This window comes from Eleutherodactylus coqui, chromosome 9 (genome assembly GCF_035609145.1).
Source record: "Eleutherodactylus coqui strain aEleCoq1 chromosome 9, aEleCoq1.hap1, whole genome shotgun sequence".
NCBI lineage: Eukaryota > Metazoa > Chordata > Amphibia > Anura > Eleutherodactylidae > Eleutherodactylus > Eleutherodactylus coqui.
In genome coordinates this window covers 124,554,197-124,569,747 of record NC_089845.1, presented here as the reverse complement: position 1 = coordinate 124,569,747, position 15,551 = coordinate 124,554,197, and the positions used below count along the sequence as shown (strand labels likewise).

Here is a 15,551-nt window from a genome sequence, read left to right as displayed (position 1 = left end):
ATATAGCCAAGTGCTGCAGGACTTGTGACAAGGTGGCTATCCTGGAGGACCTCCCGGGGCACTACATATATACATGACATTGTTTATCCTGTACTGATCCTGAGTTACATCCTGTATGATACTCCAGAGTTGCACTCACTATTCTGCTAGTGGAGTCACTGTGTACTTACATTACTTTTCCTGTACTGATCCTGATTTATAACACAGATCAAACTTTTTAGACCACCTCAGAAGCTGCAGCGTCTGCATTTTAGTGCATTAGGATGAAGAGTGAAGTCTATTGACAGCTGCACCTTAAGGCCTTAGTCAGACGGGCGGTTTTTTTGCGCGATTTGCGCATGCGTCCGTCGATTTTTTTAAAACCATTGCTTTGCAATGGTATCGGACACATAAGCGCTTTTTATGCGCTCGTCCGATAAATTATAGAACAGAAATCGCAGATCGCACCTATCTGCGATTCCTGTTCTCTTCTCTATATGCGCTCAATGGGGCCGGCGGCAGCAGCGCCGACCCAATTGAGAACATACAGAAGACAAATCATTCTTCTCTGCCACAGCTGTAGCAGAGAAGAACGATGTTTGCCGATTGAATTCAATGGAGCCGACAATACAGCCGGCTCCATTGAAAGCAATGGGCTGCCGGACAGCGCTGGATGAATTGTCGGGAAGGGCTTAAATATATAAGCCCTTCCCTGCAATTCATTCGAAAAAATGTGTTAAAATAATAAAATATATATATACACTCACCTTGTCCTGACAGCCGGAGTTCAGCGCGGCCGGCCTGCAGTGGGTGTGAAGGGGGTGTGACTCAAAGCTGCCCCTGATTGGCTCAGGCTGAGCCAATCAGAGGTAGGTCTGACTCTCACCCATTCATGAATGGGTGTGAGTGAGACCTGCCTCTGATTGGCTCAGCGCTGAGCCAATCAGGGGGCAGGTCTGACTCACACCCCCTTCACACCCACTGTAGGCCGCGCGGAACTCCGGCTGCCGGGAGCAGGTGAGTATATATATTTTTATTTTAACACTTTTCTGGATGAATTGCAGGGAAGGGCTTATATATTTAAGCCCTTCCCGACAATTCATCCCACACTCGCCCGCAGCGCATTGCTTTCAATGGAGCCAGCTGTAGTGCCGGCTCCATTGAATGCAATGCGCTGGACAGCTCCAGCCCGTTTCTAATGAAACGTGGCTAGGAGCAGATTTTCAGGCGATTTTCGGGCACCGGTTACGCGATTTGCGGATGCGCATCCGTAATGCGATCCGCAAATCGCGCGAAAAAACGCCTGTCTGACTAAGGCCTAAGGCCTCATGTCCATGGGTATAATTGAATGGTGGATGATCTGCAGTTCAATATGGCCATAGACTATCATTGGGCATCCGCAGGTATTTAAATACCTGCGGATTTCACTTTTTTCCCCGGCGTGCGGATTGCACGCGCTGGGAGAAAAAGCAGCATGCTCTATTTTTCTGTGTATTCCTTTAACGGAGGCCATCCGGTCCGCGGCACGCCCGCAGCTGACACTGCAGACATGTTACGAATCCGCAGGAAAGCAGGAGATTTGAGGGGGGGAAAAAAAAACACACACTGCCCTATGTGCCAGGCGCTGGGGCTAGACGCATCTGGTGTCCTGAAGACAGAAGATCCGGCCAGCACAGAGCAGACCTGCGTTGGGTCCGGAGAGGTAAGAAACTGCCTTTTTATCTCCATGTCTGCGGGCATGTGTGGATTCCGCTGTGGATTTCTGCACTTGGAATCCGTGCATGCCCGTGTGCATGAGGCCTAAGCCCATTGGCTGAACACCAGTGTCTTTACAAGGGGAGGCCTGGGACTACTTACCAGTGTCTTTACAAGGGGAGGCCTGGGACTACTTACCAGTGTGCTTCCTGTTGATGTGATGCCGACACGTTTTATGATCCTTTGTACATTAATCTTCACTTGAACAATGTGAAGAGAGCGGCGAGCTCATAAGCGCGACATTGTCAGCAATTACACATCTGTCATGCATCGGCTGATGATTTATTAATATGCAACACAACAATCACTGTGTTAGCCGAGCCTAAGGAGGCAGCGAGGAAGAGGAGGATACAGTGCAGACAGATCCAGAAACAAATCCTTCAGTTAACTCTTCCAGCTCTTCCTAACTCACCTCCGAGTTCTGTCTGAGCTTGTAGCCGAGTAAACGCCGACAGAACGTGGACCCAATAAAATCAATGGCGCTTTTCAGATAAGCTATTTTTTTCACAAACAGATGGTCCGTATAAAAAAAACCGCAGTATGTTCTATTATGGTCCGTATCATGGATGAGAGTAAAACGTGCAATGTGCAATATCCCGCACATCGGCGGCCTGCCTCTGTTGTCCGATGCGAGTGGCGCCTGCACTGCAGGCACAACTCGCACTTTGCCGTCTGAATGAGGCCTTACATTTTTTTATATCGTGTATATATTGCTTAACCGGTGGCAGGGACTACTTTATAAAAGTGGGGCTCTAATCAACAAGCCAAGTAGGGTCCCCACTTGCAATTTTTAGACTTTTTTCAATTTAAAAAGCTTAGTTTTTTCTTTAGTGCCAAATAATAATTTCATCCACCACTTCAATAAATAATTCCTTCATACAGTATACAAGTAGTGCTACCATATAGTGCCCACACAAAATAGCCATTCAGTGGCCAAATGCCACCAGTGTCCATTTATCGTTACTATATATTTAGGTTAATACTGCCATAGGGCGCCTTCTCACAGCCGAGAAAATTGTGCGAGATTTGTGTGCACAAATACCACCACACCCCCCGCCTTCGAATGGGGTCATACACATGAGCGATTCGCTTTCTTGCATCGCACTGCGTTGCAGGAAAAATTGCGTCAGGTCCTACCTTTGGGCATTCCCTCGCATCGCTCATAGTTTTCAATGGGGTCAGCAGCATCGCGCCACGTGCTAGTTGCACAAGGTGAGATGGAGGGTTTCCCCATTGAAGCCGCACCGCAGGATCGCTACTTCCCTGAAGTGATGCAAGGTGGTCTTGACATAAAAATGTCTTGCATCCCTGGGATTATCACATGTTGCCGAGCGCGATATTGAGCCGCGAATCACAGCCCAATACTGCACCCACCGTGTGAGGTTAGCCATATACAGAACATAATACCACTATATTGTGCCTAAATTATATACAACATCCACAACTATAAAGAGGACATATAATAGTGCAATTCAATCCCCAATATAATACGGCTATAGAGCACCAAATACTTGGTTGCTTTTAATCGAGGTGTGTGAATGAGACAATACCTGGTCATTAGTCAGGGAGGTCATCTCTTCATCACCGTAAACACCATTTATACGTAAAGGTGATCGCTCAAAATTTGTTCAAAAGATAGTAGTTTATGCAAAATGATCACTCAAAACTGTCATTCAAGCTAAGTCATCACTTAGTAGCTTATTAGCTTCATTTGCATGCAAATAGCCTCCCTTTGCTGTAAGCAGCTAACGGCAGGTGGTCTGTTATCTGCATACAGCTGCATTGTTCTCCAGCAGGACAGCAGCTGAAACCATGTTATCAGTGCTGCGCGTGGAGAACACAGCATGCGGTCCCTGCTATCAGGGACGACTGATTTTATGCTGGCTTGAAGACAGCGATTAACGAAGAGTGCACGATGGGCGCACATTTACACGCAAAGATGATCGCTCAAAAGCCGTTGTTTGGACAAATTTTGAGCGATAATTGTTGTTTAACGAAGCAATAATCTTATCCTACAGAACATCTTTGCCCTTAGCCATCAGTGCATGATGGGACATATGATTTCCTTACATATTTTTACTGCCATTTATATTCAGCAGTGTTGCCAAGCTCTAGCATTGTGCCGTTAGAGGGGTTGGCTGAGTTATAGATTAGAGGGACCGGCCCTTCTGCATGCAGTAAAATAACAGACATATATTAACCTCTTCCCGCTCCCGCTGTGTCCCACAGAACTGTTCGGGGTCTCCAGTGTGATGTCACATAAACAGGCATCCCCAGCCTGTTTACGGGACATCACAGGCGCTGCAACCAAGGACAGAGATCAGCGATCAGGTGGGACTGCAGTCTGCACACAACACCAGTGTGGAGAACACAGTGGGAGCGGCGCGAGGGGAGTATATCATTAGTTGTTGTTTTACAGCGTGCAGAAGGGCTTTTACCTATAATCGATAATTCGCACAACCGCTTTAAAAATGTCCTTGCTTGATGGTTCCAAGTATTTACACAATGCAGTTCATCAGACTTTACCCACATAGGGGCACATAACCAAATATTTTACACCAGATTCTGGCATAAAAAAGTTGTACATGTATTTGTGCAACATTTACAATTTTTCTCCTATCTGCACTGGCCTTTTTGAAAAGTGGGCATAACTTGTTGGAGGGGGTATGGTCACACTGGCCCAACAGATGGATATATAATTTACATCAGAAGCTGGCATAAATTATACCAGCAATGTACGGCAGGTTGGGCCTGGCATACATTTCTTTCTAGCGCACGGAGCTGCAGTGGATCTACTTTCTACATGAGGAGATGGAAAGTGTAGTAAGCCAGGCACAGATCACCTGCTGCAGCCATGGGGAGAGGGTATGCCACAGCCACCAGCCAAGGGAGGGGATGCTAGATGGACGCTGCCAATCGTAACATATACCATACTTCACTTATAGCATTGAAGCACCTGCTGATCTCTGAAATCCCACATCTCCAGAATTGATGTTGGGGTTATTAATAGTGATCTTTCCCAGGTGCTAAGAAAAGGAAATGCTGAACTGAAACAGAACACAGTGCGGTTACACTTCCGCAGTGACGTGGTCCTGGTTCCCGATTTGTGGTCAAAATAGTCGATGAGTCCCGATTACGACTGAAAGTGGATACAATTGTACATCACAGATGGGAAGCAGAGACTGCAACACTTTGCAAAAAGAAGCCCAACCCTATGCAGACTCTTCAATACACACACATTTTACATATACATACATATATACACTCACACATGTACCCCGTTTCCCTGAAAATAAGCCCCAATTTTTCTGGATTTTTGAGGATGCAGCATATATATCTATATACCCCCACCCCCCACGCGGTGAGATAGTGGGAGCCGTGCAGGTGTCATGGCAGCCGGGGGCCTTCTGAAAGGCCCCAGGGCTGCCTTAGACTGCCTATCAAGCCATCCCCCTGGGGTGGCTTGATAGACTGCCTGTCAAAAAGCAGTATGACATAATGCTATAGCATTACATAATACTGCAGGAGTGATCAAAGCATTGCTGGTTGTGGTCCCCCCTGGGGACTGAAGTGTAAAAAAAATAAAATAAAGTCAATCTACATAAGTTTGGTATCGTAGTAATCGTACAGACCCATAGAATAAAGTTATCATGTCATTTTGGATGCAGTTTGTGCACCATCGAAACAGAACGCATGGAAAGATGGCAGAAATAATTTTTTTCCAATTTCTCTCCACAGAGTTTTAAAAAAAAAATTTCAGTACATTATATGGTATATTAAATAGCACCATTTAAAAATACAACTCATCCCGCAAAAAACAAGCCCCCATACAGCGACGGCGATGGATAAATAAAGGAGTTATGATTTCTTAAAAGGGGGGAGGAAAAACGAAAATAGAAAAAAAAAAGTCTGTCACTAAGGGGTTAAAATCCCCCTTTCTCAGTTGTACGCTTCTACATATATTTTATGAAGCTGCAAAAAATACCAAAACCTTTAAAAAAAAAAATCTACAAAAAAAAAAGTCAGATCTGTATAGTTTTAAGTCTCCTTGGAGAACACGTTCCACTCGTCTGTACAAAATCTGAGGGAATTAGTGGATGTACTGTAAGTAGGCGGAACGGAGATTAACCCTGTAGCTGACGAGGGCTCTTCTCTACCTCTCCATGGTACTTAAACTGTGAGAACTCGGGCTAATCATCAAGAACATCCTGCACTACAAGCACAAATTAATAATTGCAGGTTGTGCCTGTACAGGGTGTATTTAATGTCACGCTCCAGGTGAAGATGATCTACTATCATGGAGAGGTCTTCAGGAAACACAATGCTCGTCACTTGGGGGTGGGGGAGGCTTCCAGCGAGCGCTCCGTACATAACGCACAATTCTAGACAGGCAAACAATAGTAAATGGAGGTCCTTAATTATAATAATCTGTAGAGAGGTACACGCCGTGAAACGCGAGACACCTAGTAATCAGATCACCGAAAATACAGTAGTAAAGGGGGTGTCTCATCAGGATGACCCGTCTAGAGTGTATGGACATCATAGAAGGGGTCAGCCCAAACGAGATAAGTCACAACGATGCATCTGCCTGTCTAAACAGTTTATTCGTTTGTGCAAACGAGAATTGTGCAGTACTCGTTCCGTGTGAAAGGACCCTAAAGCCTTATTCGCACAAGCGATTTTTCCCCCCCCCCCCCCCCCCCTCGCAGCAATGTTGTAAGGATAAAAAAAATTTATAAAATCGCAGCGTGTTCTATCTTTTGCCGCTCCCTCGGAACGTCTCCCCTATTGTTTTCAATGGGACCCATAAATACATTGCATGGCAAGGCTGTGCGATGTGCATGCTAGTGCAATGCCCGGTTTCCCATTGAAATCAATGGGATACACGTGCGATCCTCTGACGCGGGTGAAACATACGCCTGAGGATCACAATCTCATAGAAGTGATTTGAGGCGTTTTTTGAATGAAAAACACTCCCTAGCAAGCTGACGTCGCACTCGCCCGAGTGAATGTAGTCGGATATGAAACTATTAAGTGGAACTTCCTTTAGCGGACAGATTCTCTTTACCGTTTCAACCACGCAGCCTAGTTTAGTAGTTAAAGGACACAACTATATTTTTGGTGTCACGGGAGAGGACCCCTTTAAAATAGAACATTAAATACAATTCAAAAACTTTAAATATGTTTTTTAGGACCAGTAGCAAAAGACAAACAAACATGTATCAAGTGAGGCTGATGCAAGAAAGTTGCATCCCCCACGTGCATATACACTAGCGGTAGGCTATGTACTATCCTGAGCACCTACAATAAAGGTGCTGACAATAGCCTACAGAACTCTCCCCTGCACCTATGTAATACTGACTACGGTGCCAGTGTGAACTTGTTTCCGGCAGCGTAAAAGAGGTGATCAATATATATGTCTCCACCTCTAAAAGTGCAAAATCGTGAGTAACCACCCTGCCGGGTAAAAAACTGCAATGTGGGAGGATATTACTCAGCAATCGTTTATAGAGACTGCACGACTCCTCATAGCTGTGAGGTGTTGCAATGCTTAAATAGGGGCATTGGAGGTCTGGTAGATAACCCCCTTTGTTTAGGAATATTCAGGACTGGGTATACCGACAAAAGTGTGGGGTCAGCATATAACATGACCTAAAGCGGTTTAACCCCTAGTCTGAGAAGCCAACTCCAAATGGAGATAAGGAAACTGTTTGAGTGGCGAATCGAATTCTGGTTCAAACTCAACATGGATGATGATTCAGTGAGTTGGACCAGCAAGTCGGTTCGCCAAAGGGTTCAGATTTGGTTACAAAATTTAATTTGGATCATATTCAGATCTCTGTTCAGTTCGTGGTTCTACGCGTTTCGTTGCGAGAGCGACCTATCAGGAACCCATGAAAAACTAGAACCATTGGAAAGTTGTGCAAATGGCTCAAAAGGAGGATGTTTGGAGTGCTAGTTGTCTAAAAAAATGAAAAGCGACGCTTGTGAGCCTCCAGAACAACTGTAAAAAGGAGAGTAGTATGGAGTAGCTGAAATAACTGAAGAGTAGTAGGGCTTTACTTTATTTCAGCTACTCCATACTAAAGCACTACTCCTCTTCAGTTAGTTCAGCTACTCCATACTAAAGCACTACTCCTCTTCAGTTAGTTCAGCTACTCCATACTACTCTCCTTTTTTAGATTCTCCTAATCAGAATATTCAGTAATTGTTTCTACTCTGTAACCACGGAGACACATAGGTCTGCATGGAAACTCCAAACGGTTTTCAAAGTTGCTGCATTTTTAAAATTGTATTGGAGCAACAGGAAAAATCCTATTCATGTACATATGCTATAAGCATGGATATCAATTGTTGTCTACTGCCCATCCTTCGTACCATCAAATTGAAGAACAACCTGACCTCTGTCTATGCTACAGATATGACAAATCCAAGGTCTAGCTAATGGGGGTAAAGAGCTATCCATAACAGCAGTGCCTACGGCAGTGTCCCAACTCCAGTCCCCAAGGCACCCCAACAGGCCATGTTTTCAGGATATCCTATAGTAAGAACACCTGTGGCAATGTGTGAGACACTGACAATAACTACATCACCTGTGCAACACTGAGGAAGTCCTGAAAACATGACCTGTTGGGGGGTCCTGAGGACTGGAGTTGAGAAACACTGGTCTAAGGGCATCCAGAGGCTCCTCTGCCAGGACAGTAGTAGTATAAATGGGGCATGGTAGGTGGGGGACCTGTTAGAGATGTTGCATTAGGGCCCAGGAGATCCTACCACCAGTTCTGATGGACATCGGCTCATCCAGCAGTGGTCTCTCAGCACTTCTCCAGTTGTAGAAGGACTTTCTCAAAGTAAACAGTAATGCATTTACTCTTTTTTCTACAGGTTGGTCCATTCCGGGCCAGGAAAAAGCTCTTCACTACTGGGAACAGAATTTTCTTTTGCCACAAGAACCGGTTCTCGACAAGGTATTGAAACCCATCTGTTCAGAGTGGAGACCAACCGAGACCTCTCACTATGGACTAGACAGATTGTCCAGGGATGCCATAACGCAGCAGAGCTCATTAAGGAGATCACAACGCGTAAGTAGAAGAACTCATGAGAAGTATGGTTCTTGTAAGGCAGGAGAGTGGTGGATAGATAGATGTGAACCTACTGGATTACTATCCTACCAAACGTAATTGGGCGCCTACCCAGTGTATTTATGTGCGTCAATACTTAACGGAGCCCCTTTGGTCCTAATGACATACTTTCTACCAATAGAAGCAGAAACCAAAAAGCGTCACCAGTACTAAAAATCCATTTACTATCAGAGGTATACATACCTAGAATCCATACTCTAACCACATTAAATAATGCAAGGTTCTTGGTGTATAATTTGATCAAATCATATTGGCCCATCTACCAACGTCCAGGTGACCAAGCTTTCTGGTCCTAACGCCAATACCAGGCGGTTTAATCTTAACCTGGGGAAGATGGGTACCTACCTCTTAGAACACTCCTCTCTTGGTACTAAGCCTACAAATAAAACCAGGGAAGGTAAGATACCATTTATAACCTTGTATTATTTAATGTGGTTAGAGTATTGATTATAGGTATGTATGCCTCTGATAGTAAATGGATTCTGAGGGGAGCGAGCGGGAGAGAGGGAGACCTCCCCGCTCTCCCCCACCGCTCCCTGCATCTTTAGAGACGAGCAGGGAGATACTCAGCTAAGGCACTACTGGAGTAATGTGCCTTAGCGAGTATACTCGCTCATATCTAATTTTTATACATTCTACTGTCTCCTACACCTCAGCTTGTATTTCCCTTCATTTATCCTGCAAACCTCTCAAAAAAGATGCATCGGCCCGTTTAGAATGGTACAAGGAGCAAAGCCACTGGACAGATGAGCAATGGAAAAACGCTCTATTGAGTGACAAATCACTACTCCATCTCAAAATCAGATACACGTACCTCAGTGTGCAGGAGCCTGGGGAATGCCTTTTGCTTGAATGTCTTGGGCCCAGAGTACAGAGGAGGTTCCTTTATGGTCAGAAGATGTTTTACATGGCACGGTCTCAGTCCATTGGTCGTAGTGACAAGAGCCATGAACACGGAGGTGTACCCTGACATTTTAGACAATATGGTGCTGCTGGCAATACTCTGGGAACGGTAAGCAATCCTTCCAAGACAACGCATCTTGTCACAAATACAATGCTGTTACTTTGAGGATATGGATGTTCCACGATTGCACCGGCCTGCACAGAGCCCAAACCTGAACCCTATTGAACATTTTTGAGAGGAACACGAACGTCAAGTCAGAATATGAACAGAATCAATCTGGTTAGAGAGAACTCACCAGATATTTGCAGGATGAATGGAGGGAAATACAAGTTTAAACAAGTATTAACATATGAAAATACATACTAATTTGCATTCTCTCTTAGGTGTCCAATTACTTTTAGTAGGGTAGTGTATGTCTACAAGCTGTGTGGTAATGTAGCCAAGCCCCATTCACTGCACTGGCACTTACCTGCAATACCAGACAACCTATAAACAGGTGTGGTGAGCTGTGGGCATTGGTAAGTGATATAAACTGACAGCTATAATGCACACTTGTAGCATTACACTGAATATATTTATAGTATATATATAGTATTACACCCACTGACAGCTTTCTCTGTGTTCCAGCTTGTACTTACAAGAACCAAGAATGTCGTCTGGTCATCAATTACGAGCACGGATTCTCTATCACTGCTCAGGCGCCGGATGGTACTTTGACTAAGCCATTAGCACAATTTCCGTATGAAAAACTAAAAATGTCCTCAGATGACGGGGTTAAAATGCTGTTCTTAGACTTCGGAGGCAAAGATGGAGACATAGTAAGTATGACCATAAACACGAATACAGACAGAACCAGTGTCACATGGAAGAAGGGTAAATACACAGATCACAAAAAACTGCAGCTTTGTACTTCGTCTTTCAGGTTCTCAACATTTCTAAGATGTTCTTGCTGTCAATGAATTGAAACATTCGCTGTTCATACCCAGAGGCTAGAAAGCCAAGCTTTAAAAGGGATTGTTCTACTTCCAGCCATTTTGCTGCAGAAAACAGACAGCACCCTACATTGCGCAGTGGCCAAGGTTGGTACTGCAGGCAGAGTCCCATAAACTTCAATAGGACTCAGGCTGCAGTACCAACCCACTGCACTACCAACCCACTGCACAACGTATGGAGCTGTCTGGTTCCTGCAGCAAAATAGAAGTGAGACAACCCCTTTAATGGGACACATAGTTGTAGCATTGGAACATGAACAGGGCAGGTCTTCAGCTTTAGATGTAAAGCGGAACATTTTCATTCACCGACAGCAAGGAGAGATTTTGAAAAATGGTGAGAAACTAATGCAAATTGTAGTAGAAAGCTGTAGAACTTGTCATACAGGGATTGAGCGTTAGGAATATTGGACCAGAAAACCCTTTAACAGATGTACAGTTGGGCTACTATGAAGATTTAAGGGGTGGTCTTTGGTTATAAACGGCCCACACGTGACCAAAGCGGCCAATCATTGGCCGCTGTGGTCACCTATTGTACTACGATGAGATCCATGACACCAGTAGTTCAGCGATCTTATAAAAATTGCCTTGCCGAGAGGCTTCTCACAAACTTTTATATTGGGAAACACCAACCCCCTTCCTGATGTGCGTGTACAGTGCACTTCATGTGTTATTGTATGGTGTGGGCTCAGGGGCTGCGCCCATTCCATACTGACAGATGCTAGATGCCTTTGCTAACTGACACCCACCTACAGAGAATTACCATTGTGACTCTTAACCCTTTAAATGTTGCTGTTAAAACTCAGTTACATTTAAATATCCCACTCAGGAAAGCGATGCCCCGAACAGCCCTACTGTGATCAGGCCACGGACATCCCTACTGTGATCAGGCCACAGGCCGCCGTCCAGGTGTCATAGGAGCCTGGGGCCTTCTGAAGGCTGTCATGACGGATTGCATATTGATACATGCCTGCAGCATGTCTTAATAGGCTTCTGTCAAAACACCACATACTGCAGCATTATTGTACAAGCGATCAGATGATCACAAGTTCGAAGTTCCTTATGGAGACTAGAAAAAAAAATTTTTTTTAAATGTAAAATTAAGGTTAATTATTAGAAAAAAATTGAAAATATTAGTGTTTAAACATCAAACAGCTTTTCCCAGTATACGCATCAAAAAATTAAAATTGCTTTCACTGTCTGTAAAGCTACGATTATAATATCAAATCATCAATTCTGCAAGGTTAAAACACCATCAGAAAAAAAATGCAATTCCAGAATTACGCTTTTTGGGGTTCAACACTTCTCCAAGAAAAAGAGGACTAAAAAGCGACGCAAAAGTCGTATGTACACCCAAATGCTATCAATAAAAACAGGTGAATCCGCAGAAGATGAGCCCTCACCCAAGCGCAACAAGTGAGGAATCTGAGACGGGGGGGGGGGGGGGGGGGGAGAATGGGTTAAAAAAATGGCGACAAAGCATTTTTTCTTTTTAAAGAGAGAACATAACATTAACCCTTTCCAATCCACTGTCTGACATCTGAAGACATTATGATTTAAGGCTGTACAGCTCCGATGTTGGATGACGTCCGTCGGGGTTCTCTTACTGTATACTGACGGACTCTCTGCTGTCAGAGCCTATCCAACACGTTACCTCATGCAGTTGTATAATGGCAAAAAAGGGGGTAAGCCCCCTAGGAAAACAAGGATACAAATTGGATTGGAAAGGGTTAAGGGTAGAAATTCTCAGGGTCACCATGAGATACACAACCCAACAGAAGGGAAATTTTCAGATAGAAAGGGATGACTACACAAGGTAAGTCTAGCTGATACACACACACGGGGCTGGCTGCATAATAAATGAAAATAAATCAAGAGAGCACGTCATTTTTACTGCACCGTAAATACGAATCCTCCCTATAAATGGGCAATAGCACTTTTTTCTCCTATTTTGCCCAACTTAGAAAACTTTAAAATTTTACCAATACATTATGTAGCCAGGTAAATGGTACCACTAAAAAATACAACTCATCCCACAAAAAGAAAAAACCAAGCCCTCATGTAGCCGTTCCACTGGGGAAAAAAAAGTTATGATCTTTTCAATGTGGGGAGGAAAAAATTAAAGTGGAAAAAAAAAGAAAAAACAAAAAGCTGCTCGGTAAGGGGTTAAAAGTCACCACAAGGTTACTACAGATCTAGTGGGGACCAGCATGTTGCTGTAGAGCCCAAGTCTAATAAGCATTGAACAGCTGCTTGTGCCCTTACATTTCCTATGGAATGCTGTAGGAGACCCTGCAGGGCAGAGAGAAGCAGCTGCCTTTCCTGCCCGCTTATCTCTGCATTGACCATAGGTATTGCTGTTGTGTAAGAGTATTTCCCTTTTCTCCACAGCAGTTGGATCTTCAGTGCTGCCCAAAGCCCATCGTCTTCATCATTCATTCCTTCCTGTCTGCCAAGATTACAAGACTAGGCTTAGTGGCATAAGGACAGTTTCTAGAAACCACCACTCCAGACCAAGACGTTCACCAGTGCCAGACTGCAGATCAGGAGGGACTAATCAGCCGAATCGCTTCATGGAGTTTTTCACAATTAATAGGTACTTGATTCAGGAAAATCCCCAGAGCCGAGGAGGATACGAGGGATCTGGTGAACTCTACGTCGGACAGACACAGGATTAACAGAGTTTAACAATCTCTTGGAAGAGGGCCCCTACGGCCTTCTTGGTAGATTAAAACAATCCTCAGATTTTGGAAAACAATTCTGTCCTGGGCCCGGAGAGGTAGGGGTATATTAGCTGCATTCTTTTCTCCTGCCCCTCTGATGCGCTGGTGCTGGGTCCTGTTTTCAGTCATTCACGTTGGCTGATACAATCATCAGATTACCTAATCCCCAAGAGTGCAGTGTTACTAATGCTCCGATTGGCCAGTGCTGCTCATCTGATCAGCAGTGGCCAATCAGAGCAGTGCAGTGTGCATTAGATAGTTACAAAGCAGCTGCAGACATCTTGCACAGCTAAAAATGGGACCCAAAATTATCAGATCGGAGGTGTAGCAGAAGAAAAAAAAAAAAAAAAAAACACCTGCAACTCATATACCCCCTCCCCCTCTTGTCCCAGGACACAATTCTAAGCCCACCACTCCTAGTAATCATCCTAATCATCATTAGTTCATGTCATGGAACAAATACTGTGATTTTCGACGTTGGATTACAGAAAACTGCCTGCAGGGTCCGCTGCCTCCAGCTCGTGGAGGAGGAACCATTAAAAAAATTATATATATATATATATATATATATATATATATATATATATATATATATATATATATATATATATATATATCAGAAGCTAGGTGAGGTCACAGAGTCAGACGACCAACAGTATGTAGAGCATATTCACAAGCACAAATGAGTTATAGGACCTTAGAAAAACAAGGCTGCTCATCAAGAAACAGCGCCAGTCCTGTTTATGGCAGTTTGATATTCCAGAAACAGCGCCACCTCTGTCCATGGGCCAAGCGGAAAGAAAGTAGCCATGGTTTCCAATGGCATACAAAGCCTTCAACCCCCAGACTTCATGCCTTTAGATAATAGGTACCAATTACCACATCATCCTCTTCTAGACTTAAAGGGGTTGTACTAAAATAGACTTATCACCTATCCATGGGACAGGTGATAAATGTCTGATCAATGGGGTGTCACCGCTGAGAACCTCAGTGATCCCCGAAACCAGGAGTCCCCCGTCCCGCTCTTCTCGTCACTACAGGCTCACTATACTCACCCAATGCGGTTGACTGAATGGAGGGGTGGTCGTGCATGCGCAGTCATGGCTCCATTCATTTCAGTGGGGCTGATGGAAATGGCCAAGTACAAGACATCCGCTATCTTTGGCAATCCCATTGACAATAGAGTGACATTGCACATGCATGACCACCACCCCATTCAATCACCTGCTCTCATTGTAGGTGACACAATGAGTCCACAGTTAGGAGAGGGGGATACCAGACCCCATTCTCGGGATGGGTGAGCCTCTCAGTGGTGGGGCCCTGGCCAATCAGACTTCTCACCAGTCCTTTTGGTAGGTGATGAAGTGTATTCTGGTACAGCCCCTTTAAAGAGATGCTGAAGTTCCAGGACAAAATTCAGTCGTGGGACTGGAGGAGTGGAGGGGGGGGGGGGGGGGGAGTTATGTTACCTGCCATTGGCCTATTGTGCCTCATTCGCCAGTTCTGGGTACAATTTTCTGTTGTCCAAGATGGCCACACAAAGCTCATTACAAGTGTGTTAAGGCTACTGAGGCACTATAGCTGCTCTCCAATTGGCCAGTTCTGATCAGGTGAGCAGAACACAGTGCGCATTAGGGTGGCCAGAGGATTACGATGGCCATCTTGGATAAGTGAAAAAATTGGCCCATTTGATCAGAGGGACGACGCACAGAAGAGCAACAGCAGGTAATATACCCCCTCCCTCCAGTCCCAGAACATAGTTGTATCCCGGGACTACAGAGTCACTTTTAAACTTTTCTAACAATGTACTTTTAGGACTTATCCATAGCTCTATTTTTTCCCCTTACTTCCCATAGACTACTCCAATCAGAGTTGATATTAAGAATGATGGTGCAGCATTGTCAAGATATTTTGAAATTAATTGGTTCCCCATCATGCCTCGATCCGGAGCACATACTTCACTTTTTACTGAACTTTGTAAAAATTGCACAGAAGAATGGAGCCAGGGCAGCGACAAGGATCAGAGCTCTGGCTCATGCAAATTATCACTTCTAGCCCA

The 15,551-nt window shown here is 44.5% G+C and overlaps 1 protein-coding gene across 2 annotated transcripts in view; it reads left to right on the top strand.

The window, feature by feature from the left end:
• SNTB1 (syntrophin beta 1) overlaps positions 1 to 14,041 on the top strand; it is a 161,515-nt gene extending 147,474 nt beyond the window's left edge. The window contains exons 5-7 of one of the 2 annotated variants that reach the window (XM_066578464.1): positions 8,620 to 8,816; positions 10,408 to 10,598; positions 13,164 to 14,041. In XM_066578464.1, coding sequence (XP_066434561.1) covers positions 8,620 to 8,816; positions 10,408 to 10,598; positions 13,164 to 13,253 — 478 coding nt within the window. In that variant the 3' untranslated portion in view covers positions 13,254 to 14,041. Of the gene's footprint in view, positions 1 to 8,619; positions 8,817 to 10,407; positions 10,599 to 13,160 lie in introns of both variants that reach the window. The other variant, XM_066578463.1, reaches the window with a different exon arrangement.
• Positions 14,042 to 15,551: the final 1,510 nt, after the last annotated feature.